Source organism: Diplotaxodon limnothrissa, linkage group LG1, assembly GCF_057381915.1.
Source record: "Diplotaxodon limnothrissa isolate DT_005_m linkage group LG1, D_limnothrissa_male_GT1.1, whole genome shotgun sequence".
NCBI classification, from domain to species: domain Eukaryota; kingdom Metazoa; phylum Chordata; class Actinopteri; order Cichliformes; family Cichlidae; genus Diplotaxodon; species Diplotaxodon limnothrissa.
In genome coordinates this window covers 29,620,339-29,646,569 of record NC_140596.1, presented here as the reverse complement: position 1 = coordinate 29,646,569, position 26,231 = coordinate 29,620,339, and the positions used below count along the sequence as shown (strand labels likewise).

Here is a 26,231-nt window from a genome sequence, read left to right as displayed (position 1 = left end):
TCAAGAGTAGAAAGTTAGCACGCTCTTGTGGTTGCCTCTAATGAGCAGGGTGGGTGGAAGGTCCTTTGTCAGGATGTCCAGCCAGGCCATGTAGAGGAAATCAGAGATCGTTTCTTTACGAGCTATGGGCATGCTCCTACAGGGGGTCAACAGTGTAAACAAATATGTTAGACATTGTTCTTTCAACACTGGATTAAGCTTGGTAGTGTTATTCAGACAATATATACTTACACAATGATTAAATTGGCTGATCTGGAGTGTTCCTTGAGGAGCTCATTCAGTCGTACCTGGAGGTGTGTCTGTAACCAAGCGACAGTTATTTTTTTTTAACAATCAATTTTTTATTTTGTTTATATTGATATGAAGATAATACATGATATCTTCACTGTAGCCTGTGTAAGGTTATTACTTAGTGTCAGTGCTTTTTACCTTCTCCTCAAACTCGCTTAGCTCTTTGTCGGTGACCTTCCAGGGCTGCTCTTTCTGCAAGGCTCTAATCTGATCAGCGTCTTTGGACCCTTCATGCAGACGGAAAGGCTCAATCATCTCCTGTAACTCCTTCAAGCTGGAGAAATGCAAATAAGAACATGAGCTTTCTCTATAAATGTTCTTTTTCTCCCCTAAACTTGTAGCATGCTGATATTACAATGTGATTCAATTTTACTATTACTACTTCAGCATCTGGTTCGCTGTTACTTGTGCATGTGAAAAGAAATGGCAGTTACCTTTCAGACCTGGGCTTGATATGTAGGTCATCAAAGACATTAATGTCACTGCAGTTGATTCTAAACTTCTTCAGCAAGCCCTTCATCCTGCAAGTCAAATCACCCCGCACTGATTAGCTGTCCTATACATGTACTTCCTCATTTTGGTGTTAATGCTAAATAGCATTCCAGTAACGTTAGCAGCACATGAATTTTCATATCTTGCCAATTAATGTATCCAGTCTAACTTCCACATATTAAACTGTAATTGATATTGAAATATTAATTAGTTTACTCACTCCTCCTTATCCAGATCACTGCGTCCAGGCTGTCCTGCCATGAAGATCCTCATTTTGCAGTCTTTCCACTTCTTCCTGGTAGTGAGGATGTAGGGGAGGAGCAGTGTAAGACCTGAGAGAAGAGAAGCACATTTTTTATTTATTGGTCCGTGTTGCGTCTTTCAGAGACTACTATTTTTTTAAAGATTTGGCTTGTTTCATATATTTTTGTCTCCAGTGATATCGAGGAGAATGTTATGGATTTGGATCTGTTACGAACTTCAGGCAGTGTTCATAAAAATGATCCAAGAATTACCTCCGTCATCAAACAGCCACCACACATCAATGGTGCCTTTGGGCTGTTTCTTCTTGAACTGAAGACTGGCTTCCACCAGCTTCTCATTCATTTTGGCAACCTGTGGCGGTGGAGAGCCACACACCGACACTGGGAGAGAGAAAGAAAGGGAGAAAGATATGAGAGCAACAGCAGGAGGGAATATAATTCACTGTAAAGTCGGATATGAAAACTATCACAAACCAACATTAAGAGATGACTCTACATCACCAGAAATGGCCGTCTCTCAAGTTTAATGCTCCAATGAGTAGGGTGCATTTTGTATACTAATGACTGCCTTGTCTCGCTGTCTTGCCAAGATGCAGCTCAGGGATGAGTGTGTGTTGGCGTGTGCGTGTGAAACAGAGAAAGATTGAGCTACAGGCTGCAAGCACCCTCTGCTGTCTGGGTTAAAGGAACATTCTTAAAAGATGCTCTTCAAAGTGGACGAAAAGGAGTATATTATTGGATTACAGCCTCAGGGGCCTCTTTAGTGGGAATGGCGGATTCAATTATGTCTCAATGTGAGCACCCCCCCCCCCCCCCCCCCCCAAAAAAAAAAGAAAAAGAAAAAAGAGAGTCATTGGTTTCATTTATTAAATGTACGCTATTTGAGTCTGTGTGTGGAGGAGACTGAAAAAGAGAAACGTGCTTCCACATATTAAGAGATCACATTAATCTTTTGATGCAACTTTTTCTTTAACCCTTTCAGGCATAGTGGTCGTTACAGTAGACAGCTATTCAAAGGCTGTTTTCTTGTATTTGTGTCAGTGTTGATGGTTTACTTGCACATAAACCACTACATTAGACACTAATGTGTCACTCCATCCCCCGCCACCCACTGGTCATTTAACGTTACTGGAGATATATGACGTGTTTCATTGTAATTATTGTTATTTAACCCTGTTATGCATGAATTATGACAATCTCAATCTGGATTTTTTCATTAAGTATTTTTATTTTTCATACCTAAAGATGAATGTAAATGTGAGGCTGTCATAATTCGTGCATGAAAGGGTTAACCATCTCAGGCTCAAATTAAGTTTTTTTGTTGCTAATGCACAACCAAGTCCGGCAGTGGTACTTCTGAGTAAAAAAAACTCATAAGATATGTATGTGGGGTAATCAGGTTGTTAGTTTTTAACTGTTGCAAATCGGCAACGTCTGCCTTGAGAGGGTTAAATAGGAGTTAGAGACAGTCGTAAGATGGGTACCTCTGGTCGTGAGCACTTGCTGAGATGACTTCCTGGATTTCCTGAATAGTCCTTTTCCCTTCCCTCCATTTGGCATCATCTCATTCTCCAGAGCCTCTTGCTCCTTTGCTGCCCTTAGCATCTCCTCTGAAAAACAGAATGGGAAACATGACTGTGAATATGTGTTACACAAGGTAGGATCCCTTTTCTTATTGGAAAACAAATCTGCAGAGACACAGCTATAAATGGCATTTTTTTAAAATATCTTATCTGTGAACTACCTGACCGTTGTAAACCTTTATTAAAAGCTTCTAATCTACAGAACAAAGTATCTCGGTTTATCAGTGTTTTTATTATTATAAAGGGTTATTGTGAGTTGTTGTGACAGATGTACAGCAGTTTCTTACAACAGTTTTTCTTAATTTCTTGGTGGTTTGTTTTCTCTACCATGGGTATGTTGATGCTGGAGCTCTTGCGGGTTAAATAATTTAAAGCCTAACGACAATATCATACAGACCTTCTGCCTCGACAATGTGAGACACATCCAGTCCCTGGTTCACCCTCAGCATTGCGGTCCCGTATTCAAAGTCAAATGCATCGCTGTCAACAAGAGAATAAGGATGCTAGTTCAAACACAGATCTCCTGTTTATGCTTAATTACCTTTATGCTTAATTACGGAGGTTGTGCTTTCGGTAGTCTGTGGTGTACATGTGTGTCATATACAAATACAATAGCTCAAAAACTTTTGAATGAATTCTTATGAAAAAATAAAAATTCTGGCTTACATCCACTAAGAACTTCAAGGTCAACTTCATGATTAATTCGCTGAAAATTGACAAAAACCCTTATAACCCAGAAACTATGACACTTACATTTGTTGTGTACAGTTGGTGTGTGTGAAATGCATAATTTAAAATATGTCACATTTGACCTATGACCTCCCCTTTAAGGTCATTAGATTGATCTGAAGGTCAAAGTGAGAATAATGCTATATAGAGTTATTAAATGCTAAGTTTCTAATTTCCATTTGCATTAACAATGTGTAAGCATATGGGGAAGGATATATGGGCATTTGAAATATCACATTATTATGGCTTTGTAATGTACATTATAGGAGCAGGTTATAAATGTTTAAGTACATAACAATGTGAATACATCCACAATGTTTATTTGTATGTTCCTAAAGATTTAAATGGAATTTACTGTGAAATAAATGCTACACATGTATTATAATGACATATTAAAATAGATTTCAAATGATCAAATAAAAGAAGCCTACACTTTGCACTGGTTTTTTACTGCACTGCAAACTTCATAAAGTACATTTAAAAAGCACAGAGAAAACAAAATAAATGAAATGATAACTCTCAATGTGCTTCTCATTACTGAGTGTGTTATTGTTATAAAAATGTATGTGTGTGTGTTTATTCAGCACTTACTGAAGTATTCCCACGTAACTCTGAACTGCTTCTGCCCCGGCAGTCCTCCAGTTTTTCTTGAAGCCTATCATTAATGTGTTAGGCTTCATACGGCCAAGACCAGAAGCCTATGAGGAAGATATAAAATCCCAAATCACAATGAGCTGTTAAGTGAAGCAATACAGACACCATGTTACCCTGGGGTTATAAAACCGAGTGTAAAACCTTGATTAAGAGAGGGAGGGGGGAATGATTTCTAGAAAGCTTAAAAATTTCCAAGCGAAATAGACTGTAAGGCTGTTTTACTGTCAGATCACTCAGCAGACCTCACTTTATCTTTGCCGGAGCTCATCCAAATGCAGTGTTAATCAGTTATAGCTTTTAATCTGCCGTGTTGTTTGAAGTAAGCTATCCGGACAATCATAAGAGGCCTTATCTCGACGGTGCAATAGTCTGAGCCATACCACTGTTTTTCCGCTCCGAACTTTTCTACTGCACATATGTCCTGGCCAGATTTTTAAGACAGCTCTAGATCAACAGATGTAGGGTGTTGTTTGGAAGACATGGGTCAATAAAACCTGCTTCTGTGAATCTGCTATCATATTCTCATCAAAACTCACGTTACACATTAATACGCTGGATTATTGTGGGTTAACTAGATTTTTTTATTTACCTCTTACATAAATTATGACCATACTGACCTGCAGCAGACTCTCAGCCCCTTCTCTGAAGTTGTCACAGGCCACGGCAGCGTAAAATGCCTTACGTTTTTTCTTCTTAAGCAACAACTGGTTCTTCTCCATTGCATTGTTCATCTCGTCAACGGTCTCTGATCTGGGGCCCTGAGGAGATCACACCATACGGCTGAATGTAAGCGTTTTTGTGAAAGGGAAAAGCGGTCCATCTTTTTTTATATTCAGAAAGTGCACCTGACCCTAAACTTTGGTGTCAGACAGTTGGCATTTCCCTCATTCCTACTTCACATTCTTTTGAACATCCACTGCATGCTAAGTCTGCACTCTGATGAATTACATTTGCTTGATTTTGCAAATCTTAATATAAATGTGAGGTTGATTTTTTAAATCAAGATTTTAAGACTGTCTGAGATTGCAATATTACATACCACAAACACTTCGCAGGTGATGCATAGTCCATAGTTCTTAGAGAAGGAGTGAGCCAGATCAAGGAGAGCCGGCCTGCTTCGTGTCGAACCCGTCAGAACTAAGATCTGAGGCCTGAAGACGGGAAATAAGAACATTATCTCCTTTTTTTTTTTAGGTTTCTGAAAATCCCCTTGATTGAAAAGTTTTACCTAACGTAAATTATCTTTGAAACTATTATGATAATAATGTTTCTCATATGTGCTTGCAGGAATTGAGTGCAGGATTTTACCTGAAGTTCTTGACGTGATCCTCCACGCCTGACAGAGATAGAGCATTGCTGACTGCACTCACAAACGTCACCGCTTGCGTGGACGAACCCCAGTTCACATCTGAAGATAAAATCAGTCCGGACAGGTTAGCTCTACTTCTCCTGTTGCACAGCAAAAATCCTTCCAAGCAATCAAATAAGCTCACCGGGCTTCTTCACTGTGACATATATGTAGAGGAGGAATTCAATGCCATATGTGAGCAGAGCAGCCCACCAGTTGATAACAAACATAACAACGCAACAGAGCAATGCTCCCATCAGGGACAGCCACATGTTATAGTATTTATATGCCGGTCTCCAACCTGCATTAAAACAAAGAGCAATGTGAGAAAAGTGATGGAAAACAGACTATATATAACAAACTCCATTAAACATAATCCACTGCTGAAACAGCTCGGTTTGTCAGGTAGTGCTTTATTTCCTAAATATTTGAAGTCACTTATACAAAGTAATGGATTAAAACACTAACAGCAACAAAAAATGGTAAATGAGGATAGGGACAAGCAGAACTACCTGATTTTACTAACATAATTTTTCCTTTATAATCTACTTTTTAGACACCCACCTGGAGATTTGGCATAAGATGCATGGAAGCAGGAGAAATTGATGAGGGCATAAGATGCGAGGAAGAAGTTTGAGATGATAGGAGCGATTGTGTTGAGGTCACCTGCACAGACAGAAAATCTCTGTCACTTTAAATTCTTTCACAGAGCGGGAATATCAAACTTAAACATGAACCAATATGTATCTGAAACAGGTTTGTGAATATACACAATAAGCAGATTGCTAAGAAGGAGTTTTAACTGTATCACTTTGCATGGACGCCACTTGTCAGATGAAATCTTCCTTTCGTTGTTTGGCTTGTTTAGTTTATGTCAGTGATCTGTTGATGTGTGAACGTGTTTTCTGATTCATTCAAACTGGAAGACTTTGTTAGCTATGTGGTTTGAGACAAAGCATGAAATGTTGGTTTAAGGTTGTTTGGGTGGTATGGTACAGCAGCAGCGAGCTCACCGATGAGAATGAAAGCAACAGAAATGATGAATGTGAGGACATAACCACGGATTGGCTCGTTGTTTTTGCCGTGTCCTTTGGCAAAGAAGTGCAGGGCCCTGTAGATGTTGTCTTTACACAGTGCCTGAGGAGAAAAGAAATGATGTGAAGGAAAATATTTTCAGAGGTTAAGAGCAACAGGTTTGCTTCTCTATGACTTTGCATTTTATTGTAGTACATTTAAAAAAACAGTGGCGATCTACTGACCTGGAAGACTTTAGGCGCACTGACAAGGGAAGCCAGGGCTGATGACAGGGTGGCTGAAAATGTTCCAGCAATAATGAGAGGACCAAACCCAGACACCAAGGTCATGACCTGAATCAGAGGTGATGAGAAGATGAGAGCATTACAGATGACGAAATTGAATTCTTCTTAAAAGTTTCTTTATTTAGAAAGTTGTGTACCTGGAAGTTATTCATCAAGCCAAACTTGCATTTCTCTACTTCACAGGAAGAAAAATCGTAGCCGAGTTCACAAGCAACCGCTGTTGAACCGTTGCAAATTACTGGTGTTGTGTGATTTATGATGCTGGATGAGTTGCCTGTGGCATCACGGACAACAGTAGCAGCTGACCAGTCGAAGAAAAGAGCAGATGGATTAATTAGCATTTTTTAGATAAAATTTGTGCTTTCAGGACACATTTATATTCAGGGACATAAGTGATACTGATTGTATGATCCTGGTAAAACTGTATCTGCCCAAGGTAATGCTATACACAGTTTTACTCATTCCAGTGAAGATTTTATTTCACTGGAGCTGCATTTAATCAAACATGTCACTTACCGACACAAAGAGCCATAGCCAGATAGGTGAGACCAGTGATCAGGATGGCTAACAAGGTACCTTTGGGTAGTGCAGCTTGGGCATCCTGTGAAATAATAAAGATTTGTGTTAAATTATGCAGATCTGTGCTTGACAGTTAAATACAATGACTTTAAAGAAATGTATTTATGTAAAACAAATAAGTTTGAATTAAAAAAATAAAAACTCTTTATTCAAGCCTATGTTACGTAGCAGTTAATGACCCCCATGTATTACTCTTCTCTGTATGAAAAAGTTACCCGCAAGTCTCCAGAGATGTTAGCTCCAGCCAGGATCCCAGTTGCCGCGGGGAAAAAGATGGCAAATACTGAAAAAAATGTCTCACCGTCCCTAAATGCTGGAGTAAAATTCTCTAAGAAGATTTTGGCTGTGAAAAGAGAGAGTGAGGAGAAACGGCAGGGGTTAGCAGCACTTTGTGAGTGAGTGGGATTATTTGTAATGAAAAATGTGTATCGGTTTGGAGCGGATGTCTCACATCTGTAATTGAAAAACCCCTGGGCTTTCTTTTCGTTGGTTGCAGGAATGACTGTTCCTACAAAAACATTCACTATGGCCACCAGCAGGATAACCAGAAGAATAATTTGCGCCTGTGGTGAGAAACAAATGCAAACAGTTTAAGCTTTTGTACAAGTAAACGAGACTGGTGAACAAACAGCACCGTTTTTTGCTCTAACCTTTGCCTCCCATTCCATCCCAGCAACTGATATACCCAAGAGCAGCACAATAGTAATACAGCCAATGATCCTGATGTCGTTCATTTCATCCACCATGATAGCAGAGTTCTCCTGTGTATGACAAAAAACCCCCCCAAAAAACAATATATCTATATCTATATATCTATATATATAGATATAGATATCTATATCTATATCTATATCTATATATATATATATATATATATAGATATAGATATAGATATATAGATATATAGATATATAGATATATATCCTTCTACAACAGCCTAATCAATATAACATGTCTCACCTTGAGCAAGTCGACCACTGTCTCAGCAAATCCCACCACATACATGGATACGCCCACTGCATTGGCAAATGCAAAAATAAGACCAATCGAACCACCGAACTCTGGTCCCAAACTGCGAGATATCATGTAGTAGGCACCTCCTGAAATGGCAATGTAACGCACACAGACACATACAGTAGGGAATGATTAATAGAAAATTCAGTGACTGGTTGATTTAATGTCAGGATAAGTTAAATACAGCTTTAAAAAAAACACAAATAAAAAGTGCTTCAGGAGCTCATATTCAGGTGTTGTTTGGAACTTTGTGCCTTTATCTTTATCTTGAAATTTCGCTGCCTTACCTCCTCTCACCACACCATTAGTACAAATAGCGGACATGGAAATGCCAGTGATGGTGGTGACCACACAGCTGAGCGCGATGATCACAATTCCCAGACCTGAAATGCAAATATGCAAATAATCACTTTTGTAAAGTCCAGCTACAGCACTGCTTAGTTAGGTGTAAAACACTCTGTGTGTGACATGAAAGCTTCCTCCCCACAGTTAGCTTTAAAAGTGCTAAACTTTAACGTCTCATGGGAACCCCATGGGTTACCCAGCTGATCTATAGGTTCTGAAGCAATGAACAAATTAATGAAGTCATACTCAAAGCCCCACTCCTATTTTTATTTCTCTCACTTTCTCTCTCATCCACACACACAAACACCACTATCTACCTCTCCCAACAGACCTTGAGCAGGTATAGATCATTAAGGGAGCTCATTAATTATCCTTTAATTATCTCCAATCCCTGCAATTACATGGAACAGCATCGGCACTGGCCTTGACAACACAGACCTCTGGGATCGGTCTGTTTTTGCCCCAGATTATACATTTTCACCAGGTAAATAGATTATTTTTTATTGCGTTCACTGTTTGATAAGGGCTGGAGTTACAGGCGGACTCATTTTCAGCAAAAGTGCTCACACACACAAAAAAAACATTACTGTGGGCTTAGTGGCTATTTATGTGTGCGTATGTGTGTATCGTTGCCACACTCACCCCAGCCTGCTTGACCAAAAACCCAGGACAGACGGATGAACAACATGACACCCCAGATGTTGAGCATGCATCTCACCTGTGGAAGAGAGCAGTGTAAGTCTATTTTTCTCACTGTGTTTCATGATTTAATGTTATTTCAATTTATGGAGTAAATGTCACTGAGCATAATTTGGCTTTTAATTACAAAAAATCCAATAAAAAATATGTTGGGGGCCTTTTCTGACCTTTGTGCCCTTGAAACACAAAAGCAAGATCAAAATCATGTCCTGAGCAAATGCAAATCATTCCCAGATTCTGGTCTCGAAAGCGCCACTGGGCCTCGTTGTGTTATCGAGACCCACAGAGCTTCATCTTTGGTTGAGTGACCATGGTTAAATAAAAAAAGAAGCTTACCATGACCTAAAATAACTTACCAGGACTCCTCTTATCCAGCCAAACTTTACCATGCCCTTCATATCGTCAGTGGGAGCAGCAGACTCTAAATCGTCAGAGGGGGCTCCACTGCTCCTCTCGCCATCGTCCTCCAATGTGTCTGGGACAGAGATCACCCCGTTCTGGAGGAAGAATGAAAACACAGAAGGAAACATACATTTTCACAGTAACTAGATGGCATTTTTGGTGTTTATATGCATAATCCGCTGCAAGAAAAGGGGCGGCATTATAAAAAGTTGTGGTTTTTGTTTTCTCATGGCAATAAATAGGTGGTTGTGTTTTTTCATTTTTTGCTGGCAAGGGTACTAAAATATCTTTTTTTTTAAACCATCCAGGGTTGCAAACCTAATTCAGCCAATAAACCTAAATAATCTTACCCATTTCTTAGACAATGTAGCCTTATAATAATTAAAAAAACAATAAAACTTAAGTGTGTCAAGAGTGCTGGTTGTCATTCAGTTGTAAGAATAACTTTTGTTGTCCTTTTTAGTTTCACAAGTTTTAAGATAAGGCCCTAATAATTGGACTGTGGCTACTGCACGGATGTTTGAAAGAATAAACATCTGTAAAATATATCACTTCACTTTCTAATGAAGTGTGCAGCAGAGGAGGGAAAAAAAACCCTGCAGTTAAAACGTCACTGATTTGAATTTGGAGAAAAATGGGTGCAAGCTATTTTCTGCAGAATGGCAGGTTGTGGACAAAACAGGCTTAACAGAGGAGGAGATTGGGTGCCGACCATAGAGGAAAAACAGAGAGATCTTATACATCTCACACATCTACATTCACTCACCTTCTGAAACACATCATGGAGCTCCTGCAGGGACGGTCGCACAGCTCTGTGGCCACTCATGCTGCCTGCATTGCGGTAGAAGTCAATGTGGGGCACGCGGTCCAGAGTGTCATGACCGAAGGCGCTGATCACGGAGGGTCGCACTGTCCTGTGGTCATCGTTGGTCTCCTCATAAACTGGAGGTTCATCCAGGTTGGAATCATAGGCAGAGTTGATGTGCCCCCCCTTGTTAGAATTGAATCTCTCCATCAAGAATGCTGAGGGAGACTCTCAAATTTAAACTGTCAAGGATGAAAGAACAGTCTAGTCTTCAGACATCCAAAAGTTTCAAAAGCGCAGAGAGCTGGATCAACTTGGTGTGGTTGTCCTTGTTTACTGATGACTAGGCTATGATCTATGATCAGACTTGCAGAGAACTCTTCTGATACTCTCAGCTCCTTGCAAATGAGCTGGGTTTCTTTCAGATGGCTTACCTTTATACCATGTATCCCAGGGTCATACACTGGCTGTCAGCTATTGGCTAACTTACTGGATCAACCCTCAGAAATCCGAACAAGGGGTGTCAGATATGTCCTTGCTCCATCGTAAGGGACACAAAGACATTGCTTAACTATTAACCAAGTCATAAACACCAAACGAGAGATAAAGGTGCTCATTGCCTGAGTGCTGTAGAATTGATTACTAATATTATTGTGTGAAGAGTAGGGTAACAGCATATGTTGTTCTGTGGTTGCAGTTTAAGTATAGTATTTCCTCAGACCTATGGATGAATCATTTGGAAACATCCACATGGAAGTTCTCACTAAACAGGTTTCAGACCCATTATGATGTGTATATTGTAAAGAGTCTGAAAAAGATAAGGCTAATGTAGGCCAATAGAAAAATATACATTTCATAACATATGTTTGCAATAAGATATAATCCTGAGGAACGGTGTGATAACAGGAGAATCTACGTGTGACTAGTATACTGGGCCCAGAGTTATATAGCGGATTAAATAAATGTCTCTAATGATTCTCTTTGCTGCAAATTGTTATGGGGGAATGTTAGTGAATTGGCGAGCTCAGAAGAAATGGCCATATTAATGGGGAAAATGGGAGTTAATATAAGACCATGAATAACAGGAACATGCCGGAGGCCTTTCACCAGAGCCACATGACTTCTGAAGTGCCTTTAAAAGACCTTTTAACAGGTAAACTTCCTTATTACTGATACACCACAGTGATTTATGCACCCAGTGAAAGGGTGGATAACGACTTGAGATCTGACCTTGGCTGTATTGCGGGCTGACAAAGATACTCCAGCATGTGTTTCTATATCTAAGTTGAAAGGAGACAATCAATTGTTCATTGCCTATCAAATCAGTGTTTCAAAGTTTTTATGGTTTAACACATGAATGATACTGACTGAGTCATGCTGAAGAAAAATTTCCATGTGGAGTGTAAAGATCTGCACACTAGATCTCTCCTCTTCCCTTCTGCCTCCCCATCTCGTTTTTTTTTCTTAATCAGACTCAAAAAGCCTTGTACACCTAATAAATAATAATAATAATAATAATAATAATAATAATACATTTTATTTAAGAAAGCGCCTTTCAAAACACTCAAGGACACTGTACACAAGCAATAACAACAACAAACGTTATAATTTACAAAATAGTAAAGCTAAAACGTAGAGCAAATAAATAAAATAAACTAAAGTAGCAGGATGGAAAAGTTTATGTGGATTAGGCTATTGTGAACAGGTGAGTTTTGAGTCTGGACTTAAAAAGAGGGAGGGAAGTGAGGTTTCTTATCTCAGGAGGAAGGGAGTTCCAAAGACGGGGGGAGAGCAGCAGAAAGCCCTGGACACTTTGAAGCTTATGGATAGATTTTTGACTAAGACCAAAAAGAAGAGAGTTGCAGTAATCGATCCAACTAATAGAGATATTAGTCTTAAGCTTTGAGACACATGTTCATTCCCAGGTTTACAGTGTTTTTGGTGGTTAAACAGACCCAGGCCTTGTCTCATTTTACACTGCGGCTTTCTTATTAGAGTCAGTGATCCTCAGGCCTTGCTGACTCTCCCGCAGCCGGGAGATGAAATTGCTGCGATTCTTTTTTATTATCCAGGCTGCTTGACTTTTGCCAGATCTGCTTTAATAAATTCACAGTATACAGCTTTCCTCAGAGAGCTGTTGAGCGGACACTGTGAGCCTGTGGTAGCAGGTGCATATGCACCAATTTGTACAGAGAACAAGGGAGTCTGCACTCTCGTTAACATCCAAATCACTTGAAAAAGGCAGAAGACCCCTTTGCATAATCTATCAAGCCTGCAATGTGAAAATATTAGCAGACAAGATTCTCGGCATTACATCTTAAACAGGAAGCAATAGACTGCAAATTAAAGAGTGGTCAAACCTTTTAGCTCCACTCATCTATTGCACTAATTGTACTGCATTATGGCATTCAGAAACAAAATAAGTGACCTGGACTCAAATATGGTCTATTTAAAAAAAAAAAAGACAAGAAAATTTTAAGTGCTGGATAAATGTTCTCTCTTTTCTATAATCTAGCAAAGACCAAACGTGATCCTTAAAATGAAAAGGAGAAAAAGTCAAACGCGAAATAACTCGCAACTTCTGGCTTTGATGGCTGTAATGTAGCCTTTGATCCAAGAGTAGCAGCACTTCTCTGAAAATTCAGCTTTTTTACATAACTACTACACATAGAAGTGTTTTCTTGCAATATTAAACTCAGGTAATATATACCGTTTCATTATCATTAATAATAATGATAAATATTCAGGTAAAATAAACTTTCTGTATATATATTATCTTGATCAAATCAATTCAAACCACCCTGGTTTGAATTGATTTCAGTGTTAGCATTAACATTAACTTGCAAATAACTAAGAAAAGGGTATCCAAGAATCAGTTTTTTTTTATCATTTAAAAGTAAATTATTAAAGAACCTTTTAATCATTAATAACCATTATCAAACAATGATATATATCGAGGTAGGTAATCATTGATATGTTCATTCAGACAGGCTTCCACAGTTGTTCAAAGCGCTTATTTCGAGCCTGTCCACATTAAGATTATACATGCAAAAGCAACCCAGCAAACCCAGCGTGAACTGTGAAAAGATAAATAAACACCTTGAATATTTTTATGATTTTGAGTTTTCTATACAACGTGCCATTTTTAGCACCACTGTTCTTTATCAGAAGCAAATGCAATTATGGGGAGGCTTGTCAAATTATGTAACTCAAGTCACGAGTCTAAAATTAAATAGTCTTAGATAAAGCATTAGATCTGACCCCAAGGGCACTGACAATAACCAGTGCAGTGTTAAAATGAGGCATTTAAACTACAGTATTCACCTCACTAAAATGATTTCCTAAAGCTCTTGTACTAAAAGCAGCAGATTGTGTTAAATTGCTTTTGGTTTAAACAAAAATGTAACTTTTTGGATCTTCTGGCCTTATTGCGACATCAAGGTCATAGCTGTGAGGTCTGAAGATCGCAAGTTATAAAACTAATGATCGATAATCAGCAACGCTAAGGTACGTTATTCAGCCATGCCATCAACACATGATCTGTGCAATAATAATTTTGTAATCATTCATCAGCTCCTATTTCCATCAAACCCAGGAGCCAAAGATCCAAAGAACTGTCTCCTTGTTTTATTCCAGTCAATGAAGGGATAGCGATTTATAGTGTTTAAACGAATAAACGACACCGTCCGAGCTGACAGCAGAGTGACATATTACAAGACAGTGCGACGCAGAAACGCTTCGAAACACTTCCTGGGTAACCTTTGTTAGAATGTCGGGTTCATTTTTCTTTTAAGTGGTCTTGAGGGCAAATTGGGCCTTTTCCTGCTAAGAATAGATTTAAGATAAGGGTGTCACGTAGGTGACAGAGATAATGGTGCAATAATGATTGCATTCCTGACAAATGATGCGTGTCAGAGGGGATGAACAGGGTGGCCTTTCATTGTAAACTGCATGTGGGTTCTGCAGATCTGCTTGCGTCTGCTGTTGCATTAGCCCCCATTTCTCTTTAGACCGTACCATACATGCACATGCATATCATCATTTTCTGCATGAGGACCTATTTGTAAATGTTTTATTTAAAAATAAAATAAAAGTCTAACTGCTTCTAAATCTCTGATGGCATCAGCCACACAGGGGCGTGGCTGAGGACTCTAGGAACAAAATGCCTGCTCAGCAGGACCAACCATGGGCTTACCAGGAGCAGGGGTGTTTTAGGTTTAGTGTGTTTTTGTTTTCCCCCTATTGTGTGTAAATGGTTTGGCCAAATCATTATAAAAGCTACCCTCATGTCTTTGTAATTAGGTCAGTTTGTGAGTTAAGTTGTGTCTCACTTTGTTTTATTTAAGTTTCTGGAAATTACTTTTCGTAGAGTTATATTTAGTTGACCTCTTTTATGGGCCTGTTAAGTATGCTTTTGAATTTTGGTAATTTTGGACTTTTTGAGGGTTAAAATAAAGAAAACCCTTTTTGAAGATACTTTTTTTTGCCTGTGTCCTCTTTGCTTTGGCTGCTTGGTCCCTCACAATCTCCAATATTAGCCTGTGGAGCTCTCTTGCTCCCCTTCCCTCTGTTGCTGCAGCAATGTTGCAAAACTGCTCTCCTAGCTTACGAGCGGGCCATGTAAAAAGGCTTGAAATTTTGTAGCATGTAGTGTGCTCACATGTAAAACAGATCTCCCCGCATAAGAAGCAAGAGGCACAAAACACAGAGACTTTGCAAGCAATATTTTAAAGTGAAGAAAATTCTATTTATTTTTACATCATTGGATCCAACGAAAATCAATGAGAAACCTCCACCACCAGCTGAGCAAGCGACAGGCCTGTCGTCATGATATGACACTCAAGCACACACGCACACACACACACACGCACGCGTACGCGGGCACGCACGCACAAACAGGTGCTCTAATGTTTTCTAGATGAAGGCACATAAACCCATTGAAGGTCACAGTAAGGCAGAGTCACAGCGCTAAGGAGAAACCGTAGACCATAGAAATTAGCAAAGGAACACTCCAGACTTTGAGCAGTGGGCCGAATTACAGAATCTCTGCTTAGGACTGTTCTCTCTTCCTCTGTCTGGAAGAAAGACTGGAGGTGAGACCGAAACTACAGGAAAAAGATGTTCAGGTGCAGCGGGACGCACATCCCACACCTGTTTTCCATGTGACCTTTTCCTATGCAGGCAGGCGAGCAGTGAGAGTTTCTCCTTGTCGTCAGAAAACTAGCAGTGCTGAGAATGAGGAAGTCCTTCCAATTTTTTTTCGTCCTCATTTCGCTTGAAAGCTAAACAATGGAAGTAATGCTTGACAAGTCATAGAGCAACACTGCCACATGTATCAAAGTAAACAGTTGGGGTTGTTTTTTGTTCCTTTCACTCTGACACGTGATTGTGGCAGGATACAGTATACCATCATTCAAAAAAAAGCAGCAGTACAAACTCTTGAGAGTTGATTTTGCATCATTTAGAAACAGTAACACCATAATGTAAATCACAGTTTGTCGTGTTGCCTTTCATTGCATGACTTCAGAGAACAAGACACCACAGAAAGGGACCGAAGTGCACACACACAGCAGCAGCAGCATCCATTTGGATCATCCACAGATTGGATTTGATTAGTCTACAAAGCACTAGTTAGACATATTACCCTGTATCCACTCGTATACATTCCTGTGCAGAACAATTTAGCTGTGCAGAGTTTCAAACACTCTCTCTCTTCCATTCTAAGTTCACATGAGGAATCTTGTCCCTGAGTCTTCAAACTATATCGTAAAAGATCCATTGCATCCTAATCTCCCACCCACTTCCATGAACATCCATGAACATCCATCTCTTATTATCTATCTACAGACATTCATTCATCTCGCAGGTATGGGTTAAAGGGAGCTTCAGCCAAGTTCTGTGTAAATCGATGATTTGAAATACACACCCCCTGGCAGAAGGGCGGACAATATGACCACCTCGCACACTCACACGCATACAACAAACATGTAGTCGCACACGGACACTGAACAATTCACACACATTAAACAACACACGTGGCTTTGCTGTTGGAGTTTGGTATGCCACAGTAATGTCTTAATGGCGTTTCAGCGTGCAATGGTTGTGCGGAGCTTGTGTGCGTTCATGTTTGCAAGTGTGTGTGTGTGTGTGTGTGTGTGTGTGTGTGTGTGTGTGTGAATATGCATATGGATTTCCATGGACACTTCTTGTTTGCCAGGACATCTACTGATGCGTGTGTCCCTGTGTTAAGTAAGGGCGTACTCAAACGTCCCTTTCTCCAGCCCCTCAATGCCATCAGCCCAGTTGGAGGAGGGCATACTGCTGTAGGGGTCCAGCAGGATCCTGAAACACCTTACTATTAGCAGCCCCAAAAACACCAGTAGCATCCCCACAAAGGCAAAGGCTGTCTTCTGCTCCAGAGTCAGAGAGTGCGCCATCATGTCGTTTCCGCTCATGGCAGCAAGGGAGTGGTTGTAGTGGACGCTGCTCATGGTAAACCAACATCTAGGTGCCTCATCTCTCCTCTGATAGGGTCAGGCGTTTAGAAGCCTGCATGTTACCTGGACAGAGTTTAAATGATGGTGTCAGCTATCGGCCATCATGTCTTGTGAGCAGATCCATTTCAATCAGTCTGTTTAAGTGCAACAGTTAATGCATAGACTGTAGAGAAATTCATTCAAGGTTTCCTGTATCTACATAAATGCCTCTATTGAACGTTCGAAGATTGATCTCTCTCATTCTACAGATCACCCCCACCCCCCCTGTAAATTTTGCAAAGAAATAAAAAAAAAAAAAAAACAACCCCAAAACCCAAAGAGCATACGTGAACCGAGGAAAGAGACAGGCTCGACTCACTGAAAGCGAGGCATCACTACATGTCTTTAAGTCAGGTTAGAATTACAGTGTGTCGCAGTGCATAGCCAGCCGTTACACATAAGCAAAGCAGTGAGGAATGAATGACTACATCGCATCTTGTGAAGATGTGACGCTATATATGTTCCGCTCACAGGAATGGAATCTCTACCTGTTGCATGTAAGCAGATGCCTGCGCGACAGTGCAATTCCATTAGACGGTGAGAGGGAAACTGTAAATGACCAAACATAATCAAAAAATTGGTGTGGTCACCCAAGTGGAAGTCTGCACTTTCCCAATCCCCCAACCCCAACCCCAAAATCTTTCACATGAACACAAGCAGCAGGTGGCCAGAGTGAGAGGACAGGAAGCGGTGAGGGGGTAAAAGAGAAGGGGGATACATACAGATAGGAAAATGAACAGGGAGGACAGGGAAAGACAGACGAGGAGGAAGGAAGCAGAATGATGAGGAGGACACTGCACAAGTGTGGATGGTGAGAGAGAGTGAGAGAAGAGAGAGCGAGGCAGTGAGGTAAGGTAAAAGAGAGAGGGACTGCATTGACAGATTCTCTAGTGAGGATGTCTTAGGGAGAAAAAACAGGCGTCTCACCATCATTATCGTGCCATCCTTACAGACCTGTTGCTGCTGTCTCTTCCGAACAACTCCTCCTTCTTGAAGCCTTCAGATGTATATCCATTAATTCATCCATTCCTGGCATTCTGGATGTGCTAGGCTAACTGCTCATCTAACCAAAAAGCCAGAGGTGAAGAGATTAAAACAGAGGAAGGGAAGCGGAAGGCTGGATCTAGCTATTATATGTCTATTCTGAGAGATAGAGCTCCTGTCCTCATGCTCCTTTACTTGCCGCCCGCTGCTCATTATCATTCTGTTTCTCTAGCTCTCTCTCCAGAAGCACGCGCGCTTGCTCCTGCTGCATGGCAACCACTTGTTAGTCTCACTCAGCTGCTCTGCTGCCTCAGTCATTCACAACATTCCCTCCCACCCCAACCTCAGCAGCACCAGGATGAATGCAGCAGCATAAACAAGCAATCTGCCTCATCTGCTTCTTCTCTCTTCACTGTTCCTTCTCGGGGCTTATTTGGGGGCTTTCTCCAAAAAACAAAACGTCTCCAGCAAAAATCAAACAGGGATCTCCTGCTTTAGCAGGCAGGGGGAGTGCTCCCTCTGACTGCCTCTGGGCTGTAAATGCTGCTGCAAAGGTATTTTTGGTACAGCACAGCACTATCCTTCAAGCCGAGTTTGATGATGTATCTTTAATTGGTGCAGTTGGCTGTGGCCAAATCGAATTAGCCCCCTCTCCTTAAAGGCTTATCCGAATGCAAGCTGCCCTGACACGGCGAAGGAGAAAAGCCAGTCATTTTAAGAGATATTAATGTAGTGAATGAAAAGCAGTATTGCACAGAAAACAAAAAACAGATCAAACCGCAAGTACTTGATTATTAACTATAAAGGAATGCAGCAGTGAAGCATCTGGCCATCTGTTTCATTGTTATTCAGTAGACATTCAGATGAACAATGTTGTTTGTTGTCACAGTGGTGCAGTGGCTCGCATCTAAGGATAAGGCATGTCATGAGGGAGATTATCATCACCGATGCAACCTTAGATGGGAATAGTTTCTTCATATTGGATTCGTGCCTCTGCAGTGTAAATTTTAGTATTGCTTTTCTTGGATCAGCAGCTATTTTTTAGACTTATTGTTATTACTTTGCTGTATTCAGGTAGAAATAGGCAGCCTGTTTCAGTATTTCAGACAGTGTTTGCAATTTAGATGCCACACTGCACGGGCAGTTTCATCATTAGTCTTTTTACCTTGTTGTTCTTATCAACTTAAAGCCCAAAGGTTAAAATGAAAGTCTCTTAAGAGGTGCTATTGTGAAGATACAGTGGAGTAGTGTGTGGCTATCAGTGATGAAACGCATGTAAACTGCATGTTATTATCAATCCATTGATTGATAACAAATTTGCAGAGAGGATTTCACAAGTCCATTCATGTCAAAATTATCAGAAGTTCAATTACTTGCCTTTATCATATCATTAAATGCACCTTTACTTGTGTATCAAGGTGAAAGAGGAACTGCTGAGGCATTAACTTGTTGCATAAAGCATATTAGAATATTATCCAAGCGATCAGGAGAAAGGCTGATACTGAGAACTGTAAAACAATTATTCTAAACTGCTCTAAGAGAAACTTTAATGAATGTCTTTTTGGGGGGTTATACCGTCTCAGTACAAAGACTGATTTGCAAAGATTGTAATTACTCCAGTTGGCTTTCCCGTCAAACAAAACTGCTGCAAATACTACTTCTCCAGGGAGCTGCAAGTTAATCAAATCAAATTTTATTTTCATTAAAAAAAGAAAAGGTCTGGTACATTTTTGCACAAATACACAGGGCGATCGTGGCTCAAGAATTGGCAGTTCATCTTGTAATCGGAGGGTTGCCGGTTCGAGCCCCGGCTCAGACAGTCTCGGTTGTTGTGTCCTTGGGCAAGACACTTTACCGACTGCGTACTGGTGTTGGCCAGAGGGGCCGATGGCGCGATATGGCAGCCTCCCTTCTGTCAGTCTGCCCCAGGGCAGCTGTGGCTACGACTGTAGCTTGCCTCCACCAGCGTGTAAATGTGAGAGTGACTGAATAGTGGAATTATAAAGCGCTTTGAGGGTCTCAAAAAGCACTATATAAATGCAATCCATTATTATTATAAGTAATATATTTGTTGTGTTGAGGTGGTTCGGTCATCTGACTAGGCTGCCTTCTAGGTCTATCTGAGAGGGCACTGCTACCGAGAAGAGGCCCTGGAGCAGACCCAGGACGCACTGGAGAGACTGTGTCTCTTAGATCATAGGTCTTTCATTTTAGGATGTGCAGATGTGACTTTTAGCTGCTTCCTTATTCACAAGGGGTCACTTCACATGTTTGATTTGGCAAAACTGAACCAGAGATCTTTTGCTTGTTAGTGTAAACCACTACACATGAAATACTTTGTCGTCATTGTTACTTTCATTCGGTACTCACACTCCAGCTTTAATTTATAGGTCTTGCTCCAATAATAGTAAAAGTAAATGTGATACTTTATCGATTAGTGATTGTTCAGCAGGCATGGTATGAATTGTGCACCAATCATTTGTGAAATGGATGTTATGCCATCAAGGAAATGAAGGATCAGTTTACTGATCTGATTTTTCATTTACAGAGTGATGCATGCAATTCACTGTATGTTAAATTTTAACCTATGCTCAGTTACAGGTCAGCCAGACGTACGGTTGTTTGCAACTTGTACTCTGTCACTCCTACGTGTAGCTCTTCCTGAATGAAGTGAAAGTGGTTTTTTTTTACAAGTCAGTTTTTGAGTTAGTGGTTAGTATGCCAAAACCAAAGCAGTGAGGTATATATATATATATATATATATATATATATATATATATATATATATATATATATATTTCTATTTGTAGCTGCTGAACCAAAATGCAGAAGCAGTGTGTGGAAAAAAAAGTACAACCCATGATTGAGTAGCTTGTAGAACCACCTATAACAGCAATAACTAACTTGTGTGTGAAGGAAACGGTTTCCAGGGCCTACTCCGTGGATCGGCTTCCTCCGAGGCGTGGACGTCTATCAGCAGAGAATGTACCTTCACCTATCAGCAGAGAATGTACCTTCACCTATCAGCAGAGAATGTCCCTTAGTCTGTAACACAGTCAAATATATTCTCAAGTAATATTCAAGCATGCCATTCAGCGTGTTAGTACGAGCTCGGGAGCAGCTTGGGAGAACAAGAAAACAGAGACTGCTTTAGATTGTCTTCCCAAATTGACTCAACTTTATTCACAAGTACAACAGTTTATATAGAGGGTAAAATTCATGAGACAGCAGATTATCAGTTTAAACCAGTACAGACCAAGATAAGGGAGCGTCTTCCTGCCCTTGGGTGAAGAAGCATCCTTTGTGTAGTGTATCAGTTCAGCTACAATTGTGATTATCTCAGCGACATATTTTCAAGGCACAAAACAAAGAGTTCTTTCATTAGTGAATTCTGAAACAAACCATTTGGCCTCAACAGGCGTCTCCTAAAAGATTAAGAAACTAATGTAGCTGAGGGAGTGATCTCTGTGGTATTTCAACCTTGTACCAGCCTGTGATTCTCACACATCAATTCTTGGGTCAAAGAGAAAAATAACTAAAACAAAGGGGCCTTATTGAATGACAGAGTTTTCCTGCATAATGTCACTATAAAACAATATCCAGTAAATGCTACCATGGTACTAAAATACCTAACAGTTCCCCTCTTTTATTATTTTTAAAAATAATAACTCAAATAGAAAGGAAAAATCACAAATGTAATAACATAATATAAAAAGCAAATCATAAAATGTAATAGTTCACAACCTAATGTTCAATATACACATCAGGAACATCATTGGTAACATCTGGCACATCCTCAGGATCAATTTGTGCTAATTGCAAATACATTGAAGTAGCTGTACTAGTAGCTATATGGGTTATCATTGAGAATGTGGCTTGCAGAAATGTGAACAGGGTTGCAGTTTACAATACGAAATAGTAAATAAAAATCCTAAGGTTAATGCAGTAGATATGATTAATAACCTAAATATATAAAAAAGACAGTTCTTTAGTCGTCTCCTGGCCTGGTCCCAGGTTCGAGAGACACCGTATAAGCGTCGTGTGATGACAATGGGCATTTCATTTTCTCCATTATCAGGATGAAACGAGTCTATCTTTATCAGGTTAGACATTGTGTGGTACTTTCGGCTTTCTGTTCCTGTTGGATGTTCGAGTACCTTGCTGTGGCTCTTTCAGGCGTTGTGTGTTAATCAGTGATTGTGTGTGTGTAGGTGGATTGGATCCGGGCGCTGGCTCGCCTGAGTCGTCATCTACTTGATCCGACGCCTTAGGTGGTTTGGTGGGGCTGGTCTTAACCCTGCTGGCATGAATCCACTGAGGTTGTCCGTCTGTTAGGATGCTGGTTCTCGTCACTGCAAGTACAGTCTGGGGGCTGGAACACGCGGCCTCCCCGAGTGCCCTTGGTTTTAGCGACTTTACCAACACCGCATCTCCTGGTTTCCACGGATGGGTTGGATCTATGGAAGGGAGAGGCTGAGAGAGACAAACTTTCTGATAGTTATTATTCAGTGTTTCTACCAGGTTATGAACATAGTCAGACAATGCAGTGTCTATGTCCCCTTCCAATAGCGGTGCCCCTCTGGAGGCTGACCATGGTGTTGGAAACGGTCTTCCCATGATTATTTCAAATGGAGATAATTTGGTTGCTGCGGATGGAGTCATTCTAATCTCGCAGAGGATTTGAGGAAGTAGTTTGATCCAGGTCATTCCTGTTTCTATCATTGCTTTAGTCAGGCGGTTTTTTATGGTCCTATTCATTCTTTCTACAACTCCTGAACTCTGAGGGTGGTATGGCACATGATATTTCCAGTCTATTGCTAGAGTTTTAGCACACTTTTGAATTACTTCTGATGTAAATGAAGGTCCTCTATCACTGTTAATTTGGTGAGGTATTCCAAATCTGGGTATTATTTCATTGCACAACTTTTGACAGACTACTTCTGCAGTTTCTTTTGATGTTGGGTAAGCTTCTACCCATTTACTAAATTGGTCCACTATTACCAGTAAGTACTTGATGCTTCCTTGCGCTGGCATGTGTGTAAAATCAATTTGTAATGTATGAAATGGGAAATCTGATTGTGGTAAATGCTGATGTTTTGCTTTTGGTTTTCCTACATTAGTTCGTGCACATGTTAGACAAGTTGCTAATATGCGTTTTACTGCGTGTGATGTTTTCTCGATTACAAATCTTGATTTTATTGCTCCTATTACCCCTCTTTGTCCGACATGACTCACATCGTGAAAATGGCGGACAAGGATTGGCAGTAGTGAAGATGGGAGGGCAATCAAACCCTCAAGGTTTTTGTATAAGCCGTCTCTGTTATCTAAGGTACAATCATTACTTTCCCAGTAAGTGTAATCTAAGGCAGAGGCCTGCTCTTGTATGAATTTTAGGTCAACATTTGCTTCTAAATAGTCTGGGAGTGTGACAAGTGGCAGCTGTAAAGGCAAAGATAATACTTCCTTTCTGGGTGGTTGCTGTGAGGCAGCAGCTGCTTTCGCGGTTACGTCTGCAAGAGCATTTCCCACTGCTTCGTCTGTGTCAGCCGTGCTGTGCCCCTTCGTTTTAACAACTGCAATTGCCGATGGCAGCTGTATAGCCTGCAAAAGTCTTTGAACAAGGTCAGAATTAGTGATCGATTTTCCATCAGCAGATCTAAATCCTCTTTGTCTCCACAATGTGCCAAAGTCATGCACCACACCGAATGCATAACGGCTATCAGTGTAAATTGTTACCCGCTTATCCACATGGAGCTCACAGGCGCGTATTAAAGCCATGAGCTCTGCTTTTTGTGCTGAGTGAAATGGTAATGAGTGAGCCTCTAGTATGATGTCAGGCAATGTCACCACCGAATAGCCACAAAGAAATAAGTTGTCATTTGGTTTTGAACAGGACCCGTCCACATAAACAATGACTGAGTCTGGGATTGGTGTCTGTTCTAAGTCTGGGCGTGGTGCTGTGGATTCCTGTATACGTGTCATACAATCATGAACGTCAGGGTCGTCTGAACCATCCTGTCGGTCAGAGGAACACAGCATACGAATGAGTAAGTGTGCTGGCGAATTGGGTGTGCTGCTTGCTTTTATAGTGAGATTTGCTGTTGAAGTCAGTGTAGCTTCATAACCTGAGCGACGTTGTGCGGTCATGTGTTGTGTAGTTATGTTTGCTAGAATGGTCGTGACCTGGTGATTGGTGTGTAGAATAGTGTCATGTGAGAGTGTGAGCTTCTCGCAGTCCCTTATCATGATAGAGCAAGCTGCTACTGCTCTCAGGCAGGCCGGCATCCCCTGAACTACTGCTGGCAGCACCTTTGAGTAGAAGGCTACTGGACGGTAGCCACAGCCATGCTCTTGGGCCAATACACCTGCACAGGTTGTGCCGTTCTCTGTGACGTACAGGTGGAACGGTAAGTGGTAGTCAGGCAGACCCAAACAAGGGGCGGAGGTCAGCGCTCCCTGTAATGCATTGAAAGAGGCAGTCATTTCTGTTGACCACAGTATTCGAGGAGGCTTGTCTTTTTTGCAGCATTCACGCAGAATGTGGTCATGAAAAGAACAGTCTGGTATCCACTGTCTGCAATAGTTCACCATGCCTAGGAAAGACAGCATTTCCTTCTGTGTAGTGGGCTTAGGGACAGAGGTCACAGCTTTGACCCTGTCTGTAGTCATGGAACGTTGTCCGTGAGACAGTGTAAATCCCAAATATTGAACAGAAGTCTGACAGTACTGCATTTTCTTTGCTGATGCTTTGTGGCCAGTCTGTTGGAGGTGCTAGAGTAGCATGTGTGTGGCAGTTTGACATAGTTTTTCACTTTCAGCACAGAGGAGGAGATCATCTACATACTGGATCAGAGTACAGCCCTCTGGAGGAATGAAGCCGTCCAGGGTAGCACGTACCACCATTGAGAAAGCCGCAGGGCTGTCTACCATGCCTTGGGGTAAGCGAGTCCATGTGTACTGCTTATCTCTATGTGTAAAAGCAAATATCGGCTGTGTGTCCTCATGCACAGGTACTGAGAAAAAGGCGGAGCACAAATCCACCACAGTAAAATGTGTAGCTGTTGCTGGAATACCTGTCAGTATGCTGGGAACATCTGGGACAAGAGGAGGTAGAGGCATAATGACTGCATTAAACTGTGATGTTAAAAATTAGCTTTCAAAGTATTTCTCCACTGGTGGAATCTCCTCAGGGCTCGCTGAGCAGATTCTCTTCAAATGTTAAAGCTGATTGTGTGACGAAATTGAAAGTATTCCTGCAGTGGAGTAAAAGTGCATTAATCAATAGTTTCAGGAATGATGAATAGACTTGGCTCTGCATGATAATCAATAAGATGGGACATTTTAGTCTGACACCGTGAGTGTGCTGCCTGGAATATTGTAGTTTATAGGTAATACTGGTATTGCTTTATGAATTACAATGTCTGAAACAGGAAAACAAATGTATTATAGCACTGGCCTTTCTAACCAGCAAACAGATCATTTTTAATAAACTTAAAGCTACACAAACCAAACAGTTTGAGGATGGAAAGCTGCCATAAAGATGTTATGGAGATCAAATTAGTGGAGCAGGCAATTCTCTGGGACCTGATGTGCTTGATGGTCCTTGGAGCTTTATTGGATCATATTTTAAGAAAGTTTAAACCGATTCTATAACACTGAACTTCTGTATATTCTGTACCCGAACATCACCCCAATTTATGTTTCTTTTTTGTTTTGTCTTTTTATCTGGAAAGGGGACATATACGCATATAAAATAGTTGTTGCTCTATAATACTTTATAAGAAATCTTTTGCACTATATTGTATAAGACATTTTCACAGTATCCAACGATTTTCATTTTAGTAGACGCTTGTTCGCACGCTGTTGTGTGCATGTATAAAATGGCTTTGGTGGACAAAAAAAAGTTTGCTCATGGTATTGCTCAATTTGGAATCCTTTTTACTGCTAAAATAAAGTGGGGCACATAAGAAAAAAGGTAAGAATCGCTGCATTAGAAGCTTTTACTTTCTTCACTTCTCAATTTAGAGAGAAATCGCGTCCACATTCTTTTTACAGGAGTTAATTTTTTCTTTTCACCCGTGTCCATTGACACCTATACTATTCAATTCTCCGACGATGCCTAGCAACAGCTCCCAAATCTCGCGTTGGAATCACATATCTTCCCAGCACATTTTGAACTGCGTAGCGA

General features: G+C 40.7%; 2 protein-coding genes across 2 annotated transcripts; both read right to left on the bottom strand.

Annotated features, from left to right (window-relative positions):
- On the bottom strand, positions 1-10,733 carry slc12a1 (solute carrier family 12 member 1). Its single transcript, XM_085356980.1, has 26 exons — positions 10,485-10,733; positions 9,673-9,813; positions 9,260-9,335; positions 8,560-8,655; positions 8,219-8,358; positions 7,909-8,019; positions 7,710-7,821; positions 7,474-7,601; positions 7,196-7,280; positions 6,817-6,980; positions 6,620-6,727; positions 6,374-6,497; positions 5,925-6,026; positions 5,506-5,661; positions 5,321-5,420; positions 5,052-5,163; positions 4,630-4,770; positions 3,950-4,056; positions 3,027-3,109; positions 2,531-2,656; positions 1,299-1,427; positions 1,004-1,115; positions 726-812; positions 430-565; positions 232-299; positions 1-136 (listed from the first exon to the last, which is right to left on the bottom strand). Exons 1-26 carry the CDS (start codon positions 10,731-10,733, stop codon positions 1-3), a joined length of 3,129 nt encoding a protein of 1,042 aa, XP_085213106.1.
- Positions 10,734-16,768: 6,035 nt separating this feature from the next.
- Positions 16,769-17,038, bottom strand: ctxn2 (cortexin 2). The gene has a single exon (XM_085356967.1). It carries the CDS (start codon positions 17,012-17,014, stop codon positions 16,769-16,771), a length of 246 nt encoding a protein of 81 aa, XP_085213093.1. The 5' UTR covers positions 17,015-17,038.
- Positions 17,039-26,231: the final 9,193 nt, after the last annotated feature.